Raw genomic sequence first — 26,898 nt, 5'->3', positions numbered from 1 at the left:
TAAATGCACACAAAATGCCAATATTTGAATTTAGGGACACACGTTCTACATCTACAGTTGCCCTTCATTTGAATGGATGCTTTATTTTCTAAGGCTTCCCAGACCTCCTATTGTCTGACTTTAATTAGCTCACTGTCCTGCCCTGTTTGGAGAACTGAACCACACTTCCAGAGCTTTCTGTGGACCCCACCCAGCCACCTGCTCCTGCACAATTACAGAAAAAAAAAAAAACTTTAAATAATAATAAAAGCAAGCCTTTCATAGGGAACTTATTTTCTCAGCTGTTCTATTGGTTCTGTGGAATTTTCTTTTTAAAATGTCATGAAATTTAAAATCATTCCTGGTGGAGAATTCTTTCATGCAGCTTGCAAAAATAATCAGGTTTTACAGCAAAACAACCATGGTTGTTCCATCTGGCGGGGCTGCAGTTCTGCAATCCCTTCACTGGCCAAAATGCTTCCCAGTGGCTCTCCTTGCTCTAACTTAGCTGCGCAAATAGAAACAGCATTTCAAAGGCACACCAAGAGGCAGGGGTGGAAAAATATGTTTCATTTTGTAACTTAGGCAACAGTAATCACAGAGACAGCCTGGACATAATTTTGTGCCAAGCAGGAGAGCTGTTAAAATAAAAATTTTAAGAAACCGTCAAAAAGTTGGAATTCTGTAATCATGGGAACTTTCCAAGGGACATAAAACAGTCCACGGCTCAGAAACTGGAGATGTTTGGAATCATATTTTTTTATCAAACATGAAATTAACCATAAAGATATAAAGATGACATTAGTTTTAATATTTGTTAATTAGTTGCCTTAATTACAAAGGAAACCCACTGTGCAATTGCTGAAGAGAATACATAAGTAGAAAGTGTCAGGAAGGGCTGGAGAGGTGGCTCAGCGGTTAAGAGCACCGACTGCTCTTCCAGAGGTCCTGAGTTCAATTCCCAGCAAGCACATGGTGACTCACAACCATCTGTAATGGGATCTGATGCCCTCTTCCAATGTGTCGGAACAGTGTATTCATATACATGAAAGTGTCAGGAAACTACAGTAGAGATCTGTGGAAGTCTCCCCACACTGCACCACCAAAGTCAATTTCACATACATTCTTACAGATGTTTGCTGCAACTGCTGGTTAGAACCTAAGTTAATGTAACAAGTTCACTGACCTCAAAATGTATCACGTATGGCTAGCTGCACAGGCTGTTACAAGGTAAACCTGTGTTTCCATAATAAGTTCTTCACTTCAGAATTTTAACATGGCTTTTGCTCTTCACTCCTCTTCCTCTGTGCTTTTGAAAGCTTTAACAATCATTCCTTCTACATCAACAATGTAGTCCCCACGGTTGCCTAGGTTACCAAGGGTGAAGACATCCGACACAGAGCGAGGCTTTGTAAATATAAGGGCTCATAAGGGGTTTTCACCATTCCGTCCTCAATTAAACATTATTGCTGGCATAGGAGCAGACATGTACAGTGCACCATTAAGTTAGATCATGGAAGAACTTACAGGCCTTTCCACTCTGTAGTGTGGGACGGGCAGATGTGGCGGTGCCTCTGTAAACAAGTGTCAGTGTGAAGGAAGTCAATGGTGAACAAAAGAGAAAAGGCCCTGGGGACTGTATGGTGGCCAGGGCAGATGGCCAGGACAGCTCTCAGCACATAGAGGCATGAATCAGCCATCTTCATACAGCTTCTAAAAGGATGACAGACAGATTGCAGACAGAAGTGTGACCCGTCAGCCTCGTGACACCCTGCCAGACCTTCAGCATCAGGTCTTCACTGGACTCCAACCACTATACACTCACTCTACCAACAACTCCAGACCCATGGCTTCACTATCAGAGTCCATGTTCTAGGATAGCATTTTCACCATGGCTACACCACTGAAACTCTTGAAGACTCATTGCCCACTTGTGGACAAAGTCCAAGTCCTTACTTAGCACAGCTCAATGGCCCTTTGTACCCGAGCTCCTGTGTCTTCCTCCAGCTCCTCTCCATCATTTCCTGTCTTCACACTTCCTGTCTGTATTCCCACAACTCAGACAAGCTATTGCATACATCCCAAGCCTTGGTTTTCTCCACAGTAACACATCCTTCTCCAACCTGATTGGTGATTTCCTTTCATCTTTTCGGACTGGATTCAGGTGCCATCTATATGATGACACAGTCAGTCACCCCAACTCTCATCTGTGTCCTCATTTCTCCATCTACACCAAGTTGTGGTTAAACAGATCTAGATTAGAACCCAGGCTGTGTCGGGTAACCTTGAACAGGTCAATCTATAAACCAGAAGATACCTTATAGCATCATCTGAACGATTAATGGTAAACATCTGGTGAGAACACTTAGCACACAATTTGAAGAGAACGAAAGCACATCTATAAAAGTTGTCACTCAAAGTGAGTGACACATTCATTATGCCTCTCAGGAAGCAGCTACAAGGAGCACTCATTCCATTGCCCTCAACTCTTATTCTAAATACTGCTCTAATTACACCCACATTTGTATAGCTATTGTCCTAAGGATCTATATGCCGACTACAAAACCCGTGTCTTCTTTGTGTTTCTGGAATTACTACAGTCCTAGAGCACAACAGGGGCACAGTATATTTGTATGGAATCAACCAAAGGAAGTGCAAAGGAGCAGGTTCCCTTCTGTTCCTTGCAGAAAAGCCAAGCCTCTCCTCCTCTGGGTTCAGCTCTTAAGATTCCTTGCGCCAGGGAGCTTTCTTTTCTCCCTTCACCTTCAGTCTCTGAGCCCACTAACTAACCTTACTTCTAACCTCCCATCTGTACAAAGTAGGAACAAGCCATTGTATCTCATGGGCTACCTTTTCCTGGCTATGTGTCTGCTACTTCAAGCTGCCTAAGAAGCCACTTGGCCTTAGTAGTATAAAACATGTATCATTTCTTACAGCTTTCAGGGTCATCTGAAGCTTCATTGGCTGTCTTCTGGGGACCACCCATGCAGTTGCATTTAGCTGGGGGCTTGGCCAGAGGCACTCTCCCTTGCCTCTCTGGTACCTGGTGCTGCTGGTTCTTGACAGGATCACCCCACTTTCACTTCATGTAGTTTCCCGTCCTTCTGGAGGCTAGACTCCCTTCCTTACGAGGAAGTAAATGGTAGTGAATGAAACGACCTTCAGAGCCCCTTGAAGCCTAAGATCTGAGCCTCACAGACCCCTTCAGCCATATTTTATCAGTCAACTTGAACCACCACCCGGTACCCTAAATTCAGGAGTAGATCTGTGACGCCACTTCCTGGGGGGGGAGGAGCTTCCAAGAAACCGTAGCCGTGTTTTCGTCTCACAGGTGGTTCATCTTCACAAGTGGGTCCTAATCTGAGCAGTTGATTGTTTTCTCCTGGCGCCTGCAAAGCCCCGTGATGGTTTTTCACATCAAGGGCAGCCAATGACTCCGTGATTCTGTTGAGGAGCCGGGACACAGAACTTGCTTGACACGATGTCCTTGAGAACCCACCAAAGAGTGATGCTAGGGAGGCTGGAGTCTCGTGCTTGGTTCTCTTATTCACTGTCTGGTTAATTGTGGGCATGTAGCTGCTCCTATGGTCGGCATCTCCTTTAGTGAGCCTGAGACAATATCCGCTTTCTAAAATGGCAGTGTGTGAAGTAATCGGCCCCTTGGAGATGCTCGCAATCATAATTTCTAGTCGCCACCGAGTGTTTGTCCGTACCGCCGAGTGTTAACTGGATAGCTCAGATACCCAGTCTGTAAGTGAAATGTGTTTCAAGGTTTGCAGAAGAAGTCATATTTATTAGAAAGTGTTTGAGGTACTGTAGGCACCCTATAAAACGTGACATACATCCAATTTTACCTGATTCTGCAACCTATTTATCACATTAGTGCGCCCAATTCTCAACGCCCGTTTTTATTTCCTGTGGGAGGGAAGTATGCCCATCTAACAGGGGTATCCATTTAAAGGTAACGTGGGTTGACATCAGCATACCTTTACATTTATAACAAAGTTAGTGGAAAATCATGTGCCCTACAATGGATCTAAATTCAGATAAAAATATGATATTAGAAAGTTCAATATAATATCACTAGATTGACCGGCCTCCCACGCATGGACATGATAATTCTTAGAAACTAAATGTGTAAAGTGTTGCAAATCCCTTGGAGACACCGCCTACTCACAAATGGTTATAGTTATTACTATTGAAGCATCACTACTAATATCTTTAAGTTTAAGGAAATGCTTTAGAAACTTTGCAATTATTTTTAATGGATTTAACAGCTCAAAAGAAACATCATGCCACTGAGATAGATCTTTCTTCGTATATCCCAGTGTATTCCTCCAACTACGCTGGCACCTAAAAATATTGTAGGGTCATAAAAATGGCAATAAATGTATTCAAAGGAAACTCCTAATCTTATCACTTTACTACCTCGGTGACCTATTAGTTCAAATTAACTCATTTTCATGGAGGGGCTTTTGGGGCAGCTGTGAGGCTGCTATGCTAGCTACAGGAAGTTGCAGATCGGCAAATTTCATTCAAATATAAACCTCTAAATTTGGCTACCTGGTATTGCAGGATCCTGTTGTTTGCAGTATGCAAAATAAAAATTATATACCATCTTGCATGGTCAAAAGCTAGGGACTCTGAAATACTAAATCCGGTGTTATTGATAGGATAAAAAGTAACTGCGTGAATACAATGTATTGAACAAAGAATAAAGGGAGTGAGCGGCCCCTTCACATGGAGAAGGAAGGTTGACTGGCCCAAGCCAGTCTCCCCTAACCTATGAAATCTAAGAAAGGGATGGAGAAAAGTGAGGTCTAATCATTAAATCTGTCTGGTGAAATCCTCCCCAATCACCCAGGGCCCCCTCTTCTTTGTTCTGTGAGGTGAATTAATGAGGCGTGTGTTAGCATTGGCTTTAATATTGATTAATACAAATAGTGCATGGCCATAGAGGGGACACACACTAATTTAATAAATCATTTACATGGTCTGTAACATGATTTTGGCACTCTGTCATAAGGGTTCATTGAAATTTGCTAAAAGACATCAAATTGCATACTTAAGATCTATGAATTGCAGAACATGTAAGTGATACCTGCCTAAATCTGGCCCCCATTAAGTGAAATGTCACTGGAAAAAATCAAGAAAAAAATATTACATACACACAGACACACACACACACACACACACACACACACACACACACACGCCCCTCAGACACTTCTGTGGACTTGTTGATGATTATATTATTTCTCTGAGTGTCCCTAACTCTCCTTTAAGCTGAATTTTCCTAAAATAGTGGTGTGTTTCTATTTATATTTTCAAATTAAATTTCTTGGAAGACTGCCTGGAGTGGTGGTGAAGAACTAGGCCCTGAAATCAGAGGTGCTCACTGAGTCTCACCCCTGCCACCACAACGCACCCTAGAAAGAAACTTACATCCTTCAATGCCTCATAGTGCATATAATGAGAAAAAAATGATACTTCCCTTCAGGGTGTTTTAAGACAAAAATCACAGAGAAGACTTTAAAATAGGATTTATAAAAACAAAATTATAAAACATTAATTTAAAAAAAGTCAATGTGGATCTGGGGAGATAATAGTTAAGTGCTTGCAATGAAAACCTGACCCCAGATTCTCAGCATCCAAAACAAAACAAACAAAACAAAACAAAACAAAACACCATAGCTCACCTGTATAACTTCACAGCAAGGAGTGGGAGAAGACAACGACAGGAGAGTTGCTGGCCTACAGTTTAGCCAAGTTAGTGATCTCCAGGTCAATTAGAGACCTTGTTTCAAAAACTAAGGTGGAAAAGTAACTGAAGAAGACACCCAACATCAACCTGGGACCTCCACCCACACATACGCATATGTGCACACTCATGTGCATAAATGCATACACAAATAAATATTTTAAGATTAATGTGTGAGTTAAGCAGCAAATTATAATTGAATAATTAATAAACCAATAAGACCTGAAGAAGTCTATACCAATCTCTAAAAAATATGAAGAAACGCAGAATTGTGGAAGTAGGGAAAATGAGGAGGTTGTGTAATATATAGGATAAAAGAGAAAGATCCAAGATGTATCTGAATAGTCTCCAAGGATGTACTAGAGCAAAGTTTAAGGAGGCAATGGTTGGAAGTGGTCGTAACCTGCTGAAAGACATGAAACCCCAGAAAAACAAAGACACAAAGTGCATCCTGTACCAAGCAGAGTGAAGAGGGATGTGGTTTACTTCTTGACAATGTAAGCTGGATTGACAATCCTGGAAGGCAGAAAAGATACACACACACACACACACACACACACACACACACACACACACACACACACACATACACTCACACACACACCATATATGCAACAGCAGACTTCTTAACCGGAATTATGGAAGCCAAAGACGGTGGCGAGCTTATGTTCTCAAAGTGCCAAGAAATTAAATATTCAAAAGTTCTGGTTGTAAAGCCAGAAACATAATCTTCCAAGAGCAAGGTCAAAAGAAATTATTTTTTAAAATAAAACCTGAAGTAAATTACTTCAAAAATACACACATTTAAGGAACTTTATAGAAAGTTGCTTTTAAAAGATGAAGCTAATATAGAAAGTCTGGACAAATACTAACCAGAGGAAAGGTAAGCATAGAAGTAAACACAGCAGAGATGGGCTTAATACAATGGTAGTGTCTAAATTGTAGTTGCTCGAGTTAAGGAATAAAAGTGACCATAGCAAAATGGTAGTGAGAATTAATGTTCTTGGGTTCTTGTCTTTCAGTAGGTTTTAGACATTGTTTGCAGGTCTTGTTAAGTCTGCACGGTAAAATTTTACAGATGACCATAAAGAATGGCAATAGTGTATAATTCCCACAGTGCAGACAAGATAAAATTAGATAGAAGGAAAGAATGCAGGAGGCTTCTTTTTGTCAAAGTATAAATAAAATTAACTAGAGTCCTAACTGGTAGAGCCTCTCATATTAAAATTGGGTTTGGGCAGGAATAGCACTGGTATTTCCATGGTAATAAGGCTATTCAGAGAGAGGAAAGGAGCGGCATGTTCAGGATTGGTAGTGGCGGACGGGAAAGGTGGGGGAACTTTTAGAGCAGAATTGTAGAAGCCAGATGAATCTTCATCAGCCACAGTGAGCAGCCTGCCTGCCTGCAGCCCAGTGTGGTGCAGAGACTGGCGGGCTGGTGCTGAGGAGAGAAACCGATGATGTCCGGGACTTACAAATATCAGAAAGACCCAGGCATCCAACTGAGCTTTGATTCATAACTTTATCCTGGACCCGGCTTGGCCAGAGCAAGATAAGGAAGGAGAAATAGGGAAGTGGAGGCAACATCAGACTCTACCAGAGAAGTACCGAGAACAGCTACCAATGCCACCACAAGGACAAGGAGGCTGAGACCGAAGTCAGAAGGTATCAGAGGTCTGCAAGAGAATCAATCCTTCTAGAGGAGACCCTGATGGACAACCAGAAACAGGGAGGGTATGGTGAACAGCAGGGCTCCTGGCTGCATGGGAACTTGTACCAAATCCAGCTCATCTATGATTTGGTCAAACAGATCCTGATCTGCATCTCTCTGGCCACTGAGTATCTAAGAGTTCCTGTCTGTCACTTAACTTAGTCAAGAGTATCAGTACTCATCAGTACTCCCAGCTGGAGGGACGGGACAGCACAGGACTGAGTTCAAGACCAGCTTGGACCACATAGTGAAACCTTGTCTCAAAAGCAAAATTGTATTATACTCATCCCTTCAACTCATAGATTCACAGTTTGGGTTGCTCCCTGCCAACAGCAGTTTTAAGGTATTCAGTGGAGAATCTCATCGATGAATAATTCATGTTTTACATTGTAGCCATTCTGAGGAGCAGTTACCTGCTGTTCTACCAGGTACCACGCCGAGATGAGATGGATTTTACCTTTGTCCAGTGGATCTGCACCATAAATGCTGTCTGTGCTCCAGTCTCTGGAAGCCTTCTTCTTGGGATGGGAATCTAACTCAGTGGTGCAGCTCTTGTCTGCAACACTCAGGCAATGTGTTCAGTCCCCACCCAACACAGCAAAAGGAGGCAGACTTCTCAGTTATGAGGCTAACTCTGACAGGATCTCAGCGCTTAATATTGAGTCACCCTGGTTCCACTAATAATTACTCCAAAGAAGAAGTGATGTGGGCAATTTTATTACAGGATGCTATATTAATTTTGTTTTATATTGTTAACTACCGCTTACCATACCTGACTTATAAGCTAAACTTGATCAACATGTGGAAGTAGGAATAACACAGTGTATGTATGCCTCAGTGATAGGAGGGGACTGCTATAATATGCTGGCTGTTTATGCCAAGTGCTATTTTAAGCACTTCATGGCTATGTTCTAACCAGAGTTCAAAATAAGGAGGCAGACCTGGGATTCAAACACAGACATGTTGGTTCTACAGTATTCATTCTTAAACAAATGCTGCCACTGAGTGGGGGATCGCATGATGATATTTTACCTGGAAGACAGAATTCAAAGTCAGAGCTATGGACAGAATGATTGAGACCTCAAGATTTCCAGGATGAAGCCTAACCTCCAGCATGGCTGTCTTCAGGGGTGGAGACTTGGAGGTAATTAATATACCAGATACGTGACCTCTGTGTATCACTTGAAGTCACAACGAGAAGACTGCAAACCAAAAAGGGACCCAAACAAGAACGAAACCATGACCTCGGAGTCCCAGTTCCCGGAAGTGTGGAATAAAGGCTAAGCCCCCAGACTGCAGTATTTATTATCGTAGATAGAGTGACTAGAGAGACAGTTAGCAGGGGTGCTTTTCAGAAAATGGCTCAGTCTGTAAAACGCTTACCACAAACATGAGGACCTGAGCTCAGTACCCAGAATTACATACAAACCTGGGCATAATGGCACACACTTGGCATCCAAAGCCAGGAAGGCAGAAACAAGAATATGCCCAGGGCTTGCTGGCCAACTGGCCTCACTTAGTCACCGATCTCCAAGGCTCCCAATGACATCTTGTCTCATAAATCAACGTGGACAAGATTGACCTCTTCTGGTCTTTAAACACCCCCCCACACAAAACATATACACGTATGTGCACACACATACATACGTAAACATATACACATGTGTGCACACACATAAACATTTGGAAAATAATGGATTATCTTCAAATATTCGAAAAACTATGTAGAATTAGTTAAACCTATTCTGAACAGGAAAAAGCTGATTAGAAAAGACAGCAGACCCCTTTCTGCTGAGATTAAAGAGTCAGAGGACAAGAGAAAAGGAGAGGAGGCAGCCAGAGCACTGAGTTCTCTGTTGTTGGACATTGGGTGTGTGGCATTGGAAACATGCAAGGTGATTGCCTGAGAGTCTGTGAAGCCTCTCCAGCTCTCAGAGTCTGCAGGACCTGGAGGGTTTAGGCTAAGAGCTCAGCCTGAGGTCTTAAGGATGCTCGACCTCCTTGGAAGGTATTTTCACCATGGACTCTATTGGGGGCCATTTTGGACCTAGCATTTGCTCTTGTAATATTTGTCTTTTGTATCTTATGTGAGACTCTGTGTGTGCCGTTGTATAATGTGTGATGTGTGCACACGTGTATGTGTGCAGGTAGAGGTCTCAAGTCACCGTTGAATGTCTTTCCTCAATTGCTCTCCCACTAACCCTGAAGCTCATGAATTCAGCTTGAATAGCTGGCCAGCGAGCTTCAGGGATACACCCATCTGTAATGCCCACCCCTAAGGTGAGGGCATGCTGCCTACCCAGGTTTTTACATGGCTTCTGGAAACCCAGACTCACACCCTGGTGCTTGCACGGCTGACTTGCCTGCCCCCATTTGCAGTATTCGAAGGCTCCACACATCTAGAGGCCTTCATTCTGCTGTCTGTACCACATCACCCGTCCTGGGTGTGCTTCCCCAACACCCACATGCGACGTCTTGCCCAACCATACATTCCTTACTTTTCTGTATCATTAGTCTCTCACAGCAGCTATAGGCACAGACAAGTACAAAAGAGATCGCTGAAACCAGGACAAACACTGGTTCTGGAAATATGAGCAGGCCCTGGTCCCTTGGAGCTGCAGGAACAGAATCCCTTTCTCGTCCTCCTTTCTGCTGGTGATCACCAGGGTACCTTGATCTCCAATCATGAAGTTAATGTATCCATGTTTTTCTTGTCTCTATATGACCCCTACCGTGTCTGTATCATTGAGCGTTCTCTTCTTTAAAAAATAAAAATCATTTTATATTTTGTTGATAGATTTTTTGCCTGCATGCAGTACCCACAGAGGCCAGAAGAGGGTATCAGATGCCTAGGGACTGGAGTTACAGAGGTTGGGAACCACGGTGTGGGTGCTGGGAATTGAACCTGTTCAGGAAAAGCAGCCAATGCACTTAACCCCTAAGCCATCTCTCCAGTTCCTCTTCTCTTCTTACAGGGACATCAGTCATCTGGGATTGGGGGCACATCCTAATTCAGAATGACCACATCTTAAGTAATTACACCTTGAAAGATCCTATTTCTAAATAGGATTGTAGTCACAGTTACTAGGAATTAAGATAAGGCTTCGGTGTTGGGGCTCAGTAGTAAAGGGACTCACCTCCAAGCCTGAGGAACTAAATTCAACACCTGGAAGGTGGAAGAACACACCTGACTCCTGCAAGATGTCCTCTGACCTCCACTTGTGCACCCTCCCACGATGTATGCACACACATACACACTTATGCACAAATACATATATATACACATACACACATATATACAAATGTACACATATGCACAAACACATATATACACACATACACATATATAAACACATACATATGCACATACACATACATATACACATCATACATATGTACAAACACATATATACACCCAAACATACACACACATTCACACCCAAAAACAAAAGGAAGGGAGGGACAGAAGGAAAGAGGGAGGGAAGAAGGATAGTTTGAAAACTATGTTCCTGATTTAAAAATTAAGTTCAAGCTTGTAACTAAGGATGAAAACACCTGTTTCTGTTTGCCTTCTAGGGCAGCGTCAGCTCCTCTCAACCTCCGTTCGTCCAGATGCCAGGTGAGACCTTTAACTCAACAAGCAATTTACTCCCTTTTAAGCAGCAACTGAGCCATTTGTGCTTTGTTTTCTGGTGTGGGGAAGCACCAAGCCCAGGGCTGTGCACATGCTGTGCACCTCCGTCCCAGCCCAAAGCTTCCAATGTTTTGTTAACACATCACATTCTCACTTTTGCTTCTTTGAGGAAAAAAAGAACTGGTCGGTGAAGATAGATCTCATTGAATCATCCTGAACTTAGTTGGTTAGGACTTGCAAAGTGGACCTTTTGATTTCCTGCCTGAAAGAAACTTCTAGGCAAAAGCAACAGTAACCAGGCTCTGGGCCTAATGTTGAAACATCTAAAGCTCTGGCATCATGGCTGGATACCACCTCGGGTTCTCAACCTGTGGGTCACGATATCAGATATTCTGCATATCAGATCGCAATTCATACAGTAGCAAAAATACAGTTATGAAGTAGCAATGATAATAATTTTATGTTGGGGGTCACAACAACATGAGGAACTTATTAAAGGGTTCACAGCATCAGGAAGGTTGAAACTACTGTAATAGATAAAAGGAGAAGGGAGCATGAGAGGTCAGAGCTACATTTATTAAGTTTCTCCTACACATCACACAGTGAAGTCTGGGTATTGTATTTGTGTCACTTTGGTGTGTCTGGATTCCGCAGTCCTGTGAGGATGGGAAAGGAATTCTCTTACTAGTCATAAGCATCCTTGTGCACACATGCCCAACCCCACCACACAGTATCCCTTTCCAGACCTCAAACTCCAAAATGATTTAACACTTCCCAAGATGCACGGGAAAAGATGTTCTGAAGCATCCCAGACAGTCGATGTAAATGTCTCTGCTGTATTTTCCCCTCACGTTCACTCCATTCAAATTTGGTTGCATCTGCTCTTTTGTACTAAGAGGGGTTTCTGCAGGTTCTCCAACCTTCTAGAATTTTCCTCTCCTTTTTAAGGAGAAATGGATACACTTGGGAAAGCAGAGGGCTTTTCTTCGCGATTGGTTTTCATTTTGAAATTAGAAATATAAAGGCACCACCTTGGAAGCACCTTCTACCTCTTCACCGCCCTCACCAATCTGTGGGATATAACTTCGTGGCATGAACTTTTATTCGCCCAGATTTCTCTCCCAGGAAAGTGTGTTTAAAATTAAAACTGTCACCACAGAATCCATCACTGAGGGAAGCCAGAGCGGGAACTTGAAGCAGAAAGCAGAGACGAATTTTACTCGCTGACTGGCTCACCGGCTTCCAGGCCAGTTGGAAATTGGTGGATTTAAAACAAAAGTGTAGTGAGCCAAAAGCGTGCTTGAAGGCTTTGGTGGGGGACTTGAGCGGCTCCGCAAATAAATGCATTTGCATGGCATGTTGAATGCAGCATTCCCCTCCCGGGTCTACAGACCAGGAAGTGCATGAGACATGATCTACCACCACCGAGCTCTTAGACCTCCTGGGAAGATAGCAATAGCAAGTCACAGAGTAAAGAGCAAAACATAAAATACTACCTTAGGTGGGGAACTTGGTTTCTCTTCTGGGTGGGGTGGGTAAGGACAAAGCTCAATGGGACTCTGTTGTTGGAGGAAGGGAAGAGAGGGGCGGGCAACTTCTCCACATCTCGGCCCTTTAAGAAAGAAATTTAAGATGTATAAAGGTCTGAGGATATGGGAGCTTAAGTGAGTTGTGAGGGTCTGAGAAGGCAATTTAAGATAAGCAAGTGCAAGTTATAAAAAGGTCTAAGATGGAATATATAAAAATGATAAATTATAGGGACCTGGAGTCGGCGCCCCAAACGGATTCTCGACAACCATCCATTTCCTGCCACAGACGACTACAGGGTCAGAGAGTGTCAAGTGTAGCAACCATTTCATTAGTCTTTTCTTATTTAAAACTCTCGCCAGTTTCAACCTTTCTCTCTGTTCCTCCTAACAAAACTCTGCCAAGCTTTCTCTTCAGAAACCTGCTATACGTCCTGGAGAGGCGAATGAGGGAATCCAGTCTGACCACAAGGGGGCAGCAAATAACACTAGACCCATCAAAGCCAGCCATGTCAGAGGGTTTTGTTGTTTTTCCTCTGTAATCATATTGGCTCGGGGCAAGCCATCTCTTGATGCAGGCTGGGCATGAGACATGGTGGTGAAGACCGGTGTGCAGAAAAATCAAAAGACAACACACCTGTCCCTGGCCTGAAGTGAGTGACGTGTGTATCATCTTACCCAGAGAGATATTACTGGATGGAAAAAAATCCCAGAAGCAGCCTCTTGGCTGTCTGTGATGGATGCGGTCATGTATATTATGGGATGTAGTTCAGAAGCTGTGAAAAGATGTTTATAGTCCCATCAAAAGGCGTAGATTCCAAATATTCCAGTTTGATTCAGTTGCTGCCACAAATATCGTGACCAAAACCCCCTTTAAGAAGGAAAGGGCTTATTTCAGCTTCCAGATTGCTGTCCATCATCGAGGGAAGTCAAGGGCAGGAAAGGAGCAGAAAGCAAAGGTGAATGTTAGATGCTGACTCACTCACAGGCTTACGCTTAGCTAGCTTTCTTATACAGCCCAGGTAATAGTGCCTCCTGCAGTGGGCACACCCAACATCACCTAGTAATCAAGGCAGTCTCTTACATCCATACCCACAGACTGACCTGAAAAGGACACTCATTTGAGACTCTCTTAGCAATTGGCTCTTGACTATGTCAAGTTGACAGTTGACGCTGGGCAAAATACCATACCAAGGGATTCTCTAACAACTCTCTGTGCCTCTTCTTAGAAGTATCTGGACCTGAAAGATACATGATGAATCACTTTCTAGGTGAAGTTATTCTACATCTAACATGAATCTGTCTCTAAAGCCAGAGTGAACTTGCAACAGTGAAACAGGAATACCGCATACCATAGAAGACATGTAGGTTTCTCCATTAACGATGGTGTCAGGCGCGTGTGGGTACCATCATTTCATATGATACCAGATGCAGAACCGCAGTGCTCTGAGCTTCCTACTTGAAACCTTGGCCCATTTCTCTTTCATTTGGCTACAGGATCACCAGTGATGTCAGGTTACTACGGGGTCAGGAGGTCTTTCCTGTCTGACTCCGACTTCCATAGCGGCAAACAGTTCTCAAATGACCTCTACATGTCCAGCGTGACCAAGCCCTTTGCCTGTGAGTCCTCAGCTGGACAGAGTCACACAGGCCTGCTGGAGTCCTACCTGGCAGAGCCCTACGGGGACTACCGCCCACCGGCGCTGACGCCCACGCCGGGTTCCCTGTTCAGCACTTCGGCTCTGCCACCACTCTTGCCACCTCCGTTCCCCAGCGACCCAACTCATTTCGTCTTTGTGAGTATGGTTATTTCATGTGCAGGGAGGAAGGGGAGGTCCCAGGTCCTGTGGCCCAGCATTCATGCATGGTAACCAAGATGAGGCCAGATGGACTCACCTGGGAATTCCTGAGGCTGCTCTGCTCACACCTGGAGGTGCTGGATCAGGCTGGCTTTGCTGGGGCACTTCTGAGGAAGTCCTGTTCAAGGATCGCATCAACCAAGACAACCAGAAGTTTAGGGTTTTGATGCAGGGGCCTGTAAGAGAGAATTTACATTCATTTTGTTACTATTGTGTTTGCTAAATGTTTCCCCAAGCTGTCCAGGCAAGACTTCTTCAGGCCTCTGAGCCCTAAGGAGCAAAGGTTGAAGTCATTTCTAGATAGGATTAGATAAGCTCCCCAAAGAGATTGACCCAGCTTCCTCTTCCACTTCCTCACCAGTCCCTCAGCTCTAGCTTCCTCACAACATGCCCTCCTACCCTTTTCTCTCTCTCTTGATCCCTCTGAAGTTCAGAAAGATCTAAAAGCTTCTAATAGTCCTTTTATAGAAAACTGCAAAGCCTTCTGCCACAATAGAATGAATGGCTGAAGGTGGAATTTTAGACCAAAAGGGTGGGCCCGGGAATTAACCTTCTTCTGTGGCAAGGACTTTCACAGACTTTTGTTCATGTATGGCTTGCAGCAACTCAAGAAATCTGTGTCCCATTCCACAGATGAGCAGCTCAGTGTCGGGAGGGGTAGATGGTACTGTGAATGAACCCAGTCCACCCCAAGAAAAGCACCACTGAGCAAGTAGGGAGCCCCAAGCCCAGGTCATTCTAGAGCCTGTGTCACTGGAGGGTTACTACGCCTCCAAACCAGAAACAAGTGCTGCCTTCCCTTGCTTCCGTGAAGAGGAATGTAGGGCTCAGACTAACACCCTCAGGTAGAAATTAACTCAGACTTTCCTGGCTTAGGGTCAAACACCGGCGGGGAAAGCTGCCTGCGATGCAGGCTTCAGCAGCAGCGGAAGCATGCAGGGCTTCTCCGGATGCCTCGGTCCGGTGGCATCTCTGTATCCTCAGAGCATCGACTAAAGGATAATTCCTATGCTTTTGCCATTTTCCTTAGAGAGACTCCTGGGAACAGACGGTACCAGATGGTCCCAGCCAGCCAGACCCTATGCCTGCCGATGCCCTGCAGACCTTGCCACCCAGCACCAGTTGTCTCTCCCAACTGGAGTCAGGAAGCAGCACCCAGCACAGGAACATGGGGTGGGGGGCGTCCCTTGCTGGGGCTCAGCCCTACTCGCTGCATGCCCTGGAAGACCTGCACCACACACCGGGGTACCCCACCCCACCTCCTTACCCCTTCACTTCTTTCATGACAGTGTCAAATGACCTCCCACCCAAGGTGGGGCCCCTCTCCCCAGAGGAAGGGTCAGATGTCTCTTCCCTTCATGATCCTTCACCTTGGACAAAAGAAGATGGCAGTATGGCCTGGGGCTCTTATGAATGCCGGAGAGCTTACTGAGGAGCAGGCCAGAGGACTTCTGCATCCTTATAGAAGCTGGACCCTGTGTCCACAGATTCTTCTAGGCGTGCTAGTTCATTCCGAACTGGATTTTAGTTTACAGCACGATTCTGTCAGTGTCCTGACATCTCTGCTCTTATCCAATGTAAAAAACCCCTACAAAACACTACAATGTCAATCAAATATTTTGTGGGTCGCATCCTAATGAGACGCCCTCTACAAGGAGGCCACTTTAGAACTTTGGTTACCCATTTCATTCTAAAATTTCTGTTACCTTTAAAGCATTGTTTTTTTGGCACTGGTTATTTTTCTTATATTGCATTAAAAAAACTTTATGTAGATCATAAAACAATGATTTTCCTGTCTAATTTTTAATTTGTTATAAACTATGTGTATTTAGCAAAAGAGAGAGGAAATGGTATATGCAGTTTGGAGCAGGTAAAACAAAACTCACTTTATATAGCATGTGACTTTAAAGTGTACAGTATTATACACATTTCCCTTATTACAAGGACTTGTAAAGGCCCAGTAAAAAAAATATATATAGCACCAGATATAAGAGCTTTATGGTCGATAAAATAGTATGAGGTCAGGAGATTGGCTCTGTAAAGGTAAAGTTTTACCCAGGATGTCCAAATGTTATTTCAGAATCCCCCCCCCACCCCATAAAAGGTTGATCAATGATAACTTCAGATAAACTGGGCAGTATCTGACGAATGGAGTACATTGCAGTTACCAGAGTGTCTGAAGGCAATGGGCATTCAATGATCATAGAAAAACAACTCATGTATTTCAAAGAAAGTGTAGAAGGTAAGACTGGGTTGTTGCAGGCAGCAAACAGGACACCAAGAGGCAAAGGTACATTGAGAAAGCACATATTGCCAGGCAAGGGTCATCTCAATTTTTCAGCTATGCAAAGAAAGACCTCTGTGGCTTATCGGGAAAAGATGTATAGCATTTACCATATACAAAAAAAAAAAAAAACTGATGTCAGGAACATGAATCTGCTTCTAATAAGTCTGGGCAGTCTGGATTTCTTTGCTGAGCGGAGTAATGGCCACTGGGTAGTGTGGTTACCTACAGGTCACACCCGTCATAAATGACCTGTACACACCTTGACATTGGGGGTGCATACACCAAGGACCGTAGGTGACACAACCTCCTATCACAACTCTTTCATTTTTTTCCTTCTCATACCTTTCAGACCCTTCTGGTCCCTCCTGTCTTCTAGAAGCCAAGACTCCTGTTTTCTACCAAGGTTTCTAAAGTTCCAGTTTGGCCCAGTTCTCCAAGAGAGTCTGTTGTAAAAATATAAAAATGAAAAAGTATAGTTATCTTTTACCCCGCTAGGTCCGCACCGCAGTGCCCCAAGGTATCTCGATATCTTGGCAGAAACACATCCCAACTCCTCGGCGGCCCAGTGTCTCTTGCCGCCGCACAATTTCCTACACTCAAACCCTCACATAAAAGAACACACAACACAATAACCTTTGACCCAACTGATAAGATATAATTGTCCACTTAAACATACAAAGCCCGGTACCATCCATCCCTTGAGAACATTAATAACAACCTGTAAATACACAGAGCAGAATCTTAACATCATCTGCCATGGCTTCTCCCCTCTCTCCTCACCTCTCTTCTTCCCATCCTAGTTTCCTCCTCTTCCTTCAAACTTCTCTCCTGCCCATCCTTCCTTCTGCAAAGACAGGCCTCCTTCTATGCTGTACCTGCCCCTCACATGTACTTTACAAATTCAGTGGGGAGAAGGTTCTGGTGAAGACACTTGAGTCCTGAGTACTTGACTAGGCAGCTGTCCTTGGGGCAGTGGAATTAGCATCAAAATACAGATAACTTCAGGGCCAACCACAACAAGAGTCCCCAAAATGTCCTCTGTTGTTGTCTTATTCTTTACCTCAGTTAGGAAGTCAGGGTGTGCGAATTCTAATCCCGGTAGGAATTCATACTTAGCCGCAGTTAGCGGACATGTCTTCCTCTGATGGAGTTTTCGGTCTCAGCAAACCACCCCTAGCTTAGGACTAGGAACAGAAATGCTGAAGTTAAAAGCCTCCCCCTTCCTTGTGCTCAAAGCTTCCTCCCTGGAGAGTGCCCATGTAGCAGCAAAGAAAAGAGGAGTTTCGCATATAGCCACCTCTCACTGGTGACTTCCTTTCTCTCAACAGCAGATTTTCGGCAGCTGTAGATATGCACACGTGCATACGTGCACACGGACACACGGACACACACACACACACACACACACACTTACGGACATATGTATGTATATATGTATGTATATAAAATGATTATATACATCTGTGGGGGTACAACATGAACTTCAATATGCATGTTCTAATTTACTTTCTGTTGCTGTGATAAACATCGTGGCCAAAAGCAGCTTGGGAAGGCCTTACAAAACTCCAGCTTAGTCTATTAGGACGGAAAGTCAGGGCAGTCACCTGGAAGCAAGAGAAACACTGCTTCCTGGCCTGCTCCCCATGGCTCCCTCAGCGTTTGTTTTTACAACTCAGAACCTCCTGTCAGGGTTGGCACCACCCGCAGTGGACTGCGCCCTCGAACATCAATCCTTTACTAAGAAAATGCCCCCCCACAGACTTGCCCACAAGCCAATCTGAAGAGGTCATTTTCTTGGCTGAGGTGCCTTCTTCCAGATGACTCTAGTCTGTGTTAGGCTGACAGAAAACTAACACAATAGTTACACATTATACAAACATTATCCAGTGATCGAGTCATGGGAATTATACTCATGGCTTCAAAACATTTATCCTGTCTTGGCAGTAGAATATTAAAATCCTTTCTTCAATTATTATAATACCAATAAGGAGGATCATCTCTTCTAGGTTTTTTGAAATATTAACTGTTATCATTGATGTAGTCACTCTACTGTGCAGTCATATGCCAAAACTTGCTTATCCTAACTGTAAGTTTGTACCCAAAGATCAACTTCTTTGCTAGCTCCCTCTCCTTCCCCACCTTAGTCTCTGTTAATACAATGTATAGACCTCTATACATCTATACAATGTCTATGGATGAGATCGTACAACACTTATCTTTGGGCACCTCAAACATTATTTCATTTAATGTGTGCCCCTGGGGTTCCTCTATATTGTCACAAATCACAGGAGTGAGGATTGAAAGGGGGGCATCTTTATCTGTTTATCCACTGGTGAACACTTGGTCAATTTGAGTGCTGGTGGCTAGCAGAGACCTCTCAAAACAACAGGCTCATGACAGTCCTGATGTACACTACACTGAGTATGCCACAGAAGGAAAGGTCAACCTAAGCTCCACTCTACTTAGTGTGTGCTCACCTGGGAAAAATGGCATCACCCAATGCAGCGGAGGAGAGCTGTTCTTTCTGAAATCTTCTGTCACTTAAGATCTCTGTTCTGGTTCCCAGGAGTTCTGAAACACCCTTCTGTCATCCAGCTGATCCTCAGACTTGAGCATCAGGTCCTGACACTGGAAGGAAGAAACCTGGGCCCTCTGTGGATTAGGGATCTTCACGAGGGCCTGAGAGTCAGTTTTCTAGATTGGTTGTGTAAATGTTTTAATAGCAACGGGTACGTAGCACCCACCAGGGACGGTTACTAAGTAGTGATGGTATAATGTAGATCCTGTAAATTAAGATTCTAACATTTGCTTGGCTCTTATGTTCAGTATTCGTCATCTTGGCTTGCTCTGCATTTATCTACTCAAACATTTTGTTCATTTATCTTGTAAGACTCTGAAGAGACATTGGTTCTCAAACAAATAGAGCCTGTCTACCAGGCCTAGGAACGCAGAGAGAAACAGAGCACACCAAGGTGCCTCCATTCTTCTTAAATTGTCTAACTTGGTTCATATTGTCCACAAGGTTAAGCTATGACAAGGAAGACACATACAGCCCGTTCTCCATCTACTGCCATTATGGCTGTCTGGCCTATGGTAGGGGGAGGGAATAAGAATGAGGCTAATAAATTCCAAGTGGTGGATGATTTTAAGGGCTGTGTTTACCTTGACAATGTCACTTTCATATATTCTAATTTGGTCCTCTTGATTGTTCTAGAAATGTCTTATTAAAAATTGGAAATAAACTACCAAGTTATGTCAGGGAAACTAAACACTATTTCCTATTCAACATGTGGATATCAACCACACCTAGTATAGTTGCACAATACTAGAATGTGGGGAAAAATGCATTCTTCTCTCTCCTCTCCTTCTTCCCCCTCACCCCGCCCCCAACCCCCACCTTGATGCCTTCTGACTCATATCTTCCCATGGAAGAACCAAAGTAAACTATGAGGCTCTGCTCACAATGCCATCTCTTTTAGGATGCCAGGGCTCAGGGCATGTTTACGGTTCAAATTGGGTGAAAATGGCGATGCCAAGTTCAACCTACTTAAGAAAATACCAAAGTCAAAGGTGAAATTTAAGGACCAGCAGTCAGGCTTAGTAGGTGAAACCTGCTGTCCTGAGTCCTTATCCCCAATTCCCGGATGGTAAGAAGGGGAGAAGTGACTTCCACGAGTGTACTGTGACGTACACACACCCCTTATGCCCACACCCCATGCACAAATAAATAAACTCATGCAATAAAAATTAAGTGAAATATAAAATTGGCCCGTGCAAAGCCTGCCTCTAGAGAATCACCCGGTGAATCACTGGAAACACATAGCATGTTGTTGAAGTGTTTGTGATTCTCTTACGGTGTAATTCAAACCCCCAAAGAATGAGAGGAGGAAACCACATCTTTACTTTGTTTATTTAATACTTTTAAATGATCATTATGACTTTCCACGGCTGAGTTAATTAAACAATAGCAAGGTACTATTAAAGTGTCCCAAGAGTAAGTCCCCAAAGAGGACAGAAGTGCTAACCTCAGGTGCTTGCTTAGAGAGGAGTGCACACAAAAGTACCTGAAGAGCTACCTTTTCGATATGAAAATTTAAAAATATAGCCAGGAATAAAGTCACTTCTATTTAAAGTACCAAAATAATAACTGATCCCAAGGATTAAGTCACCCTAGACTCTAATGGCATCATAGTGACTTGCCAAAATTAACTTTAAAGTCAACAGCTGGGTCCTGTCTAAAGTGCCTTCTCTATTCAAGTTACTGTCTACTGTTTGTCTTAGACAACATGTTCACTGATCATTGACTCTAGAAAGATCAGCTGCCTACACCCTAGATCGATGGTTCTCAACCTGTGGGTCAAGACTCCTTAGGATCGGGCTGGAGAGATAGCTCAGCGGTTAAGAGCAATGACTGCTCTTCCTAGACGTCCTGAGTTCAAATCCCAGCAACCACATGGTGGCTCAAAACCATCGGTAATGGGATCTGATGCCCTCTTCTGGTGTGTCTGAAGATGGCTACAGTGTACTCATAAATAAAGTAAATAAATAAATGGAGTGCACTGTTAAAAAAAAAAACAAAAAACAAAAAAAAGACTCCCTAGGATCACCTAACAGATACTCTGCATGTCAGATATTTATATCATGATTCATAACAGTAGCAAAAATAGTTACAAAGTAGCAACGAAAATAATTTTATTGTTGAGGAGAACATGAGGAACTGTATTAAAGGGTTGAATTATTAAGGTTGAGAAAGCTGCTGTAGACAAAGAGTGATGATTTAGTTAAAGATCAGGGGGGTGGGGAGTCATGAATGACTCACCTGGCTTGGGGCCGGCAGATTCTCAGTGAACCTCCATCGGATTGAATTAAAGCTACCACAAAAATGAGCAGCTATTTAGCCTCTGGCTGTGGATATCAGGCCTCTAAAACAAGTTGACTATGGATGAATATTGAAAATTTACAGGCACATTCTTAAGATAGATGATTAAGTATTTTAAAGCATCTTTAAGAATAAAAATCGATGTTGAACTTCTGAGTAGTACAAAGAATACTGGTGTATCTTTTACTAACCATGTATACTTTGACGTATTTCTAAGAACACATAACAAATTAGTTATTTGGGGCTTAATATTTCTGGTGTGATTAAAGCAAGCACAATAATAAATCAAGAACTATAATCTCCCAGGGTCAAACTAAGTAACAGTAAGTTTTGCCAGAGTTATTTTCAGACATTGGTGTCATGCTTTATTAGATGTGTGATGCATAAATATCTCTTAACAATAACTTCAGACCAAATAAAACACAGAGGTTTACGCAATGCATCGTCGATAGACTGCAAGAAGAAACAGGGTTAAAAGTTCCAAATTCCAAAAGGGAAATAGACAGACCTAACAATAGTACCAAGATATTAGCCCTTCTACAGTCAGAAAAGTAATAGACCTTCCCCCTCAGTCTTAAGTGGAAGGATCCAGAAGTCCCAATACTTAGAGTGCCACACAAATGTACGATCACTCAGCCCTTTTATCTCTCAACCTTGGTGAAGTAGTCACAGCTCTTCACGACAGCATTCACTATACACTTTTATGTTAGAAACATGGTACAATAAAAAAATGTTTTAAGTTAAACAGTAACTTCGCAAGCCGTGAGGTATGGTACTTGTAGAGATAACAAACGATCCAAGGTTGGCTCATCGTTACCTTTTTTAAAGGTAAGTCTGAATTCTGAATGTATACTATGGGGAGAAACTGACCATGTGTGCATCACTACATAGCCACCATCTCCAAGTCTTCTTGGTCATTTTCACATGGACCAAACATGCTTCCCAGGGACCCATGAATATTTTTTTCTTCTATGTATTCAACCTTTTGGAACTTGATATTCCCCACAACATTCGGTAACAGTGTCCCAACATTGAGGTGACAAAAGAATTTTGCATTACTAAGGAAAGTTTGGGGCTATAGTCAAATTTGGAAGGAATAAGTACACCTTTTCCTTATTCTGAAGGTCTTTTAATATGCACATGTCTGCGTTTAATAAAGCCCTGTTTTGGAGGGGAAACCCTCATGCTGTGCAGTATCATTTGCATGCAAAAGACCATCGATTTTTTTTTCTGTTAAAAACTTTCAACTTTCCACATTAATGATACCCATTCTACTCACCCCAGGCGCTGCTGACTTCGTGATGATCAGTAACAAACAGAAGGATTTCTGAGTTTGTGGCATGGAAAAGCAGAGATCTAAAAAGCTGATTTAGGGAGAATGGGGAAAACTATGGACAGGAGCTTTAAGGGGAGAAGGTTCGGATGGAAAGCAAGAATTGGACCAGTCAATTAACATATGGTAGTTGAATAAATGGTGAGGGAATGAGTGAATGAATGAATGAATGAATGAATGAATGAATGAATGAATCTGTAAATGAATCTACATTAGGAACGTGGTAGTGAGCACATGGGAGAACAGAACCATTGTGGGCAGAAACCAAGGCTTACTTATCTTTGCACTCCTGGTACTCATTACTGTGCCTGGTACATACCTGGTGCTCAAGGAACGAACATCTCTATGGATGGTGGCTCATTTAAAAGCAAGATCTGCCTTACAAAAGTGAGACCCATCTTCTCCACACAGACTTTTCTATAAGCCAACAATGGAGCTACAAGCTAGAAAGCCACTGATCAAGATGGCACTCCCTCTCAACATTTCAATATCCTTTCCCACACCCAACGTCAAGATAGTGTTATAAGTGGAGGAGCTTGTGGCAGAAGGCCAGACACACCCACTTTATTTTTACAACCTCAGGGATTGTTGGATTTTCAGGGAAGCATCCCAGAAGCAATAAGGCTCCAGGAAGAGGGTTCTAGTTGGAAAACCACAAACCAGCATAATGACCTCACCACTAGCCAGTTGCTTCTTCAGGACTCCATGTTTCTGGAATATCCTGTCATCAGTATGCTGTAGTCGTAAGCCCCTTGGACACACTGATAACCCAGCAAGGACTTTGGGCTGATACAAAAGTCCGAACACTACTTCTACCATTTACTATGCAACACAGGTCTGGCACCAAGGGACAATAGATGAGAATTTAAACGCTCTTCTGAGCTAGAGGTGTAGTTCTGTTGTAGAGTGCTTACCCTGCATGCTCTGGATTCTATCTCAACACTGGAATGGGTGGGTGGGTGGGTGGGTGGGTGGGTGGGTGGGTGGGTGGATGGATGGATGGATGGATGGATGGATGGATGGATGGGGAAGTGAAGGAGCAAGCAATAGAGCAGGGTACCCAGTTCTAGAGGCATTTGGAATCTCAAGGCAAAATGGCTGGTTGCTCTAGATATCACACACACACAGACACACACACACAGACATACACACACAGAGACACACACACATAAACACACATGCACTCACACAGACATACATACACAGACACACATGCATATACACACATGCATACATGCATACACACACATAGTCATACACACACAGACACACAAGCATGCACACACACATGCACACCACATAGAGACAGAAAGACAGACAGGGAGGGGGGATAAACAGAGGCAGAGACGGAGACAGAGAGAAATGCAAAGGCAATCTACTGAGAAAGCATTGCTTCCTGAAGCTTGGCTTTGGCTCTGAAATGTCTGTCCTGAGGTTTTCCAGTCACAAGAACAAGAATCCAAAACTGCTGAATGTTGAGCTGACCTGCCGTATAGATAGCACAGGGAAGATTCTCTGAATGGGCCTGCGGAAATCTTTTCCGGAAGTTATTTGCCAGCAATAGCATCAGACTCAGAACCTCAGGAACTGCACCAACACACAAATCCCCCAGGACATTAGCCATGGCTCAGGAAAAGGCTTCTGGGAGAATGGATGCAGACTTCTTTGCTCTTTGTTCTCTCTATAGACACCAGGCTTCTAAAGAGCCTGTCTCCCAGCCTGTGTTCTCTCTGGAGAACCCAGTCACCAGCACCAATGTCCTTGGTACTGTCCAGGGAAAACTGGGATCTCAAGCCACCTCTGCTCATTCCTGTGTGAAAGGAGAACTGAGGAAAAATATTTAGTGTAAAAGAATGAGACAGCTCTCCCGAAGAGGGGAAAGAGAGGCACATGTAGAGTCAGAGAGGAAAAAAGAGAGAGAGAAGAAATGAAGAAAAACATCAACAGGAAGAAAACACGGGATAGAAAACGGAGGAGGGAGAATAAACAAAACAGCCAGAGGACAGCCATGAAATCTTAAAAGCAAGAAAGGAGAAAGAAAGCAAGGGGAAACGTTGGCTAGAGGAAGGAAGGATGTGGTGCCAGGGAGAGGGTTTCCCTCAGATCCCGGGGTCCTCTCTCTGGTCTGGTCCTCAGGCTCCAGTGGCTGGTAAAACACTAGCTGGGCCAAATACAACCACATCTCACCCACTCTCTAACACAGGATGCTACTTCAAGTGGCCCTGGCCCTGGCCCTGGCCCTTTTCCAGATGTGTGGCTCTACCTGCCTGACAGAGAGGTCTACCCAGCATGCTTTTATCACCCCCAGAGACCCCTTAGCTGAGCTGTTTGTTATACACTCTGTATCTAATACACTATATCCAATATATTCTAAATTTTTAAATATTTTTTTCTGAAGGCTTTTGAATCTAAAGCTTGCTTTTTTTTCCGTTTTTGTTTGTTTTGTTTTTGTTTTTTGTTTGTTTTTGTTGTTGGGGTTGTTTGTTTGTTGCACTTCAGACAACTCGGGGATTAAAGAATAGAGGCCTATACCATCACTTTATCTGCATTTCTGGAAATGTCCTGGTTATTTGCAAAAGGGGACCCTTCTGTCCCCCTGTGTTGACCTGACAGTCCGTATCACTCCAGTCACTTCATCGTTCAAATCACAGGACAGAGAGGAACTCGGGCAATGCTTCAAAAATACACGTCGCACGGGCCCAAGTTATGTGTGAGGAGTCCAAGAGGACAGTTTGACTCCAAATTCCTTCTACCTTCCTCTTCATAGCCTTCAAAAAACAAAACAAAAGCAAAAACATCCACACCCTTCCTCTAAAAGAACCAGAAGTGCTATGGGGTAAAAAGCCTGGGGCTCTAGACAAGAGAAACAAACCAAAGCATAGGAATCGGGACTGCTGCCTGCAGCAGTGGAATCCTGGCCTAAAGAAATCTCAGATGACCAAGAACAGCTGTGATGGGCCACAGCTCCGAAGAACAAAGTGGGAGCTGATGTCCAAGGACTGCCCGCTGGAACCCCCGTGTCTGTGGCCTAGCAGGGGGAGAATGCAGACAGGGAAGCCTTGTAGCTAGGCAGGAATACAAAGCACAAAGCTTAGGCCTCTGCTGTAGCTGTCCTCTGGCCTGCAACCCGGGCCCAAAGTGGGCCTTCGCTATGCCACACCCTCTGTCTGCCATGTTCACTCTCCAAAACTGGAGATTTCCCCTTAAAATGGAGAGTGGGCAGGTGAGAATCACTGCGGCTGTCCAGCCTGGTTCAGGTGGTCCACAGGGAGCAGCCTAGGTCAGCAGGGGCTTCTGAGAAGCCTTTGAGGGGCTAACACAGAGCATCTTTGAGGACACCTGCTCTGTCTGTGGGCAGGTGGACAAAATGTTTAAAAATAAGAGAAAAGCAAGGGTCAGGACCCAAAGGGATCTCACTCCCTGTTTCTCTGGACTCTCTGTGGGGTGCCTGTGTGCAGGATTTCTGCAGAAGATAGTCCATTTTGTTAAGCCTTTGAATATTCAAATTGAAAGTATCGCGCAATCATTGATTGTCAAATCATGGGTTTCTAGAGGTTTTAAATACTTGGCATGAGGGGGAAAAAACTCAAACCTATACCCGAAGGTATAAAACATTAATTCTGTGTATCTCCTGATCCAGGGACTTGGGTGCTGCCTCGTGTTTTGTGAAACTTTAAAAATGTCGCATCTCTGCCTTTCTCCCTGCACAGGAGCCTTCCTAGGTGCTGAGTCTCTGAATCAGCTGCAGCATCCAGTCTCCAGCCCAGCTCCGGCTGACCAGGATGTCGGGTAACTCAGATGCTTCTCCAGGGGTCGGGTCATGAGGGCCAGGGGCACTTGGATCCAAGTGTATTTCCTCTGCTTTTCCTGCGTATAACAGAGAGGCACAAAGTCAGGGAATCAGAGTCAGGGCCGGGCATTGATCCAGA

General features: G+C 43.8%; 1 protein-coding gene and 1 long non-coding RNA gene across 14 annotated transcripts in view; one reads left to right on the top strand and one right to left on the bottom strand.

The window, feature by feature from the left end:
• Pou2af2 (POU class 2 homeobox associating factor 2) overlaps positions 1–16,082 on the top strand; it is a 40,705-nt gene extending 24,623 nt beyond the window's left edge. Inside the window, exons 3-5 of the mRNA XM_008766355.4 lie at positions 11,028–11,070; positions 14,109–14,407; positions 15,501–16,082. Coding sequence (XP_008764577.2) covers positions 11,028–11,070; positions 14,109–14,407; positions 15,501–15,902 — 744 coding nt within the window. The 3' untranslated portion in view covers positions 15,903–16,082. The remainder of the gene's footprint in view (positions 1–11,027; positions 11,071–14,108; positions 14,408–15,500) is intronic.
• Positions 1–26,898, bottom strand: part of LOC103693092 (uncharacterized) — a 38,359-nt gene that overhangs the window by 5,236 nt on the left and 6,225 nt on the right. Inside the window, exons 2-8 of one of the 13 annotated variants that reach the window (XR_010054172.1) lie at positions 17,818–26,836; positions 17,100–17,200; positions 14,508–14,646; positions 13,964–14,102; positions 13,716–13,852; positions 13,290–13,387; positions 12,582–12,697 (exon numbers count right to left, since the gene is read on the bottom strand). This is a non-coding gene — a long non-coding RNA (uncharacterized LOC103693092). Of the gene's footprint in view, positions 1–11,526; positions 13,521–13,715; positions 14,103–14,507; positions 14,647–17,099; positions 26,837–26,898 lie in introns of those variants that run through there. The other 12 variants (XR_005488164.2, XR_010054175.1, XR_005488163.2 and 9 more) reach the window with 12 other exon arrangements.

Source organism: Rattus norvegicus, chromosome 8, assembly GCF_036323735.1.
Source record: "Rattus norvegicus strain BN/NHsdMcwi chromosome 8, GRCr8, whole genome shotgun sequence".
Classification (NCBI taxonomy): Eukaryota; Metazoa; Chordata; class Mammalia; order Rodentia; family Muridae; genus Rattus; species Rattus norvegicus.
The sequence above is the reverse complement of the archived record's forward strand: the minus strand, read 5'-3'. Positions and strand labels throughout refer to the sequence as shown.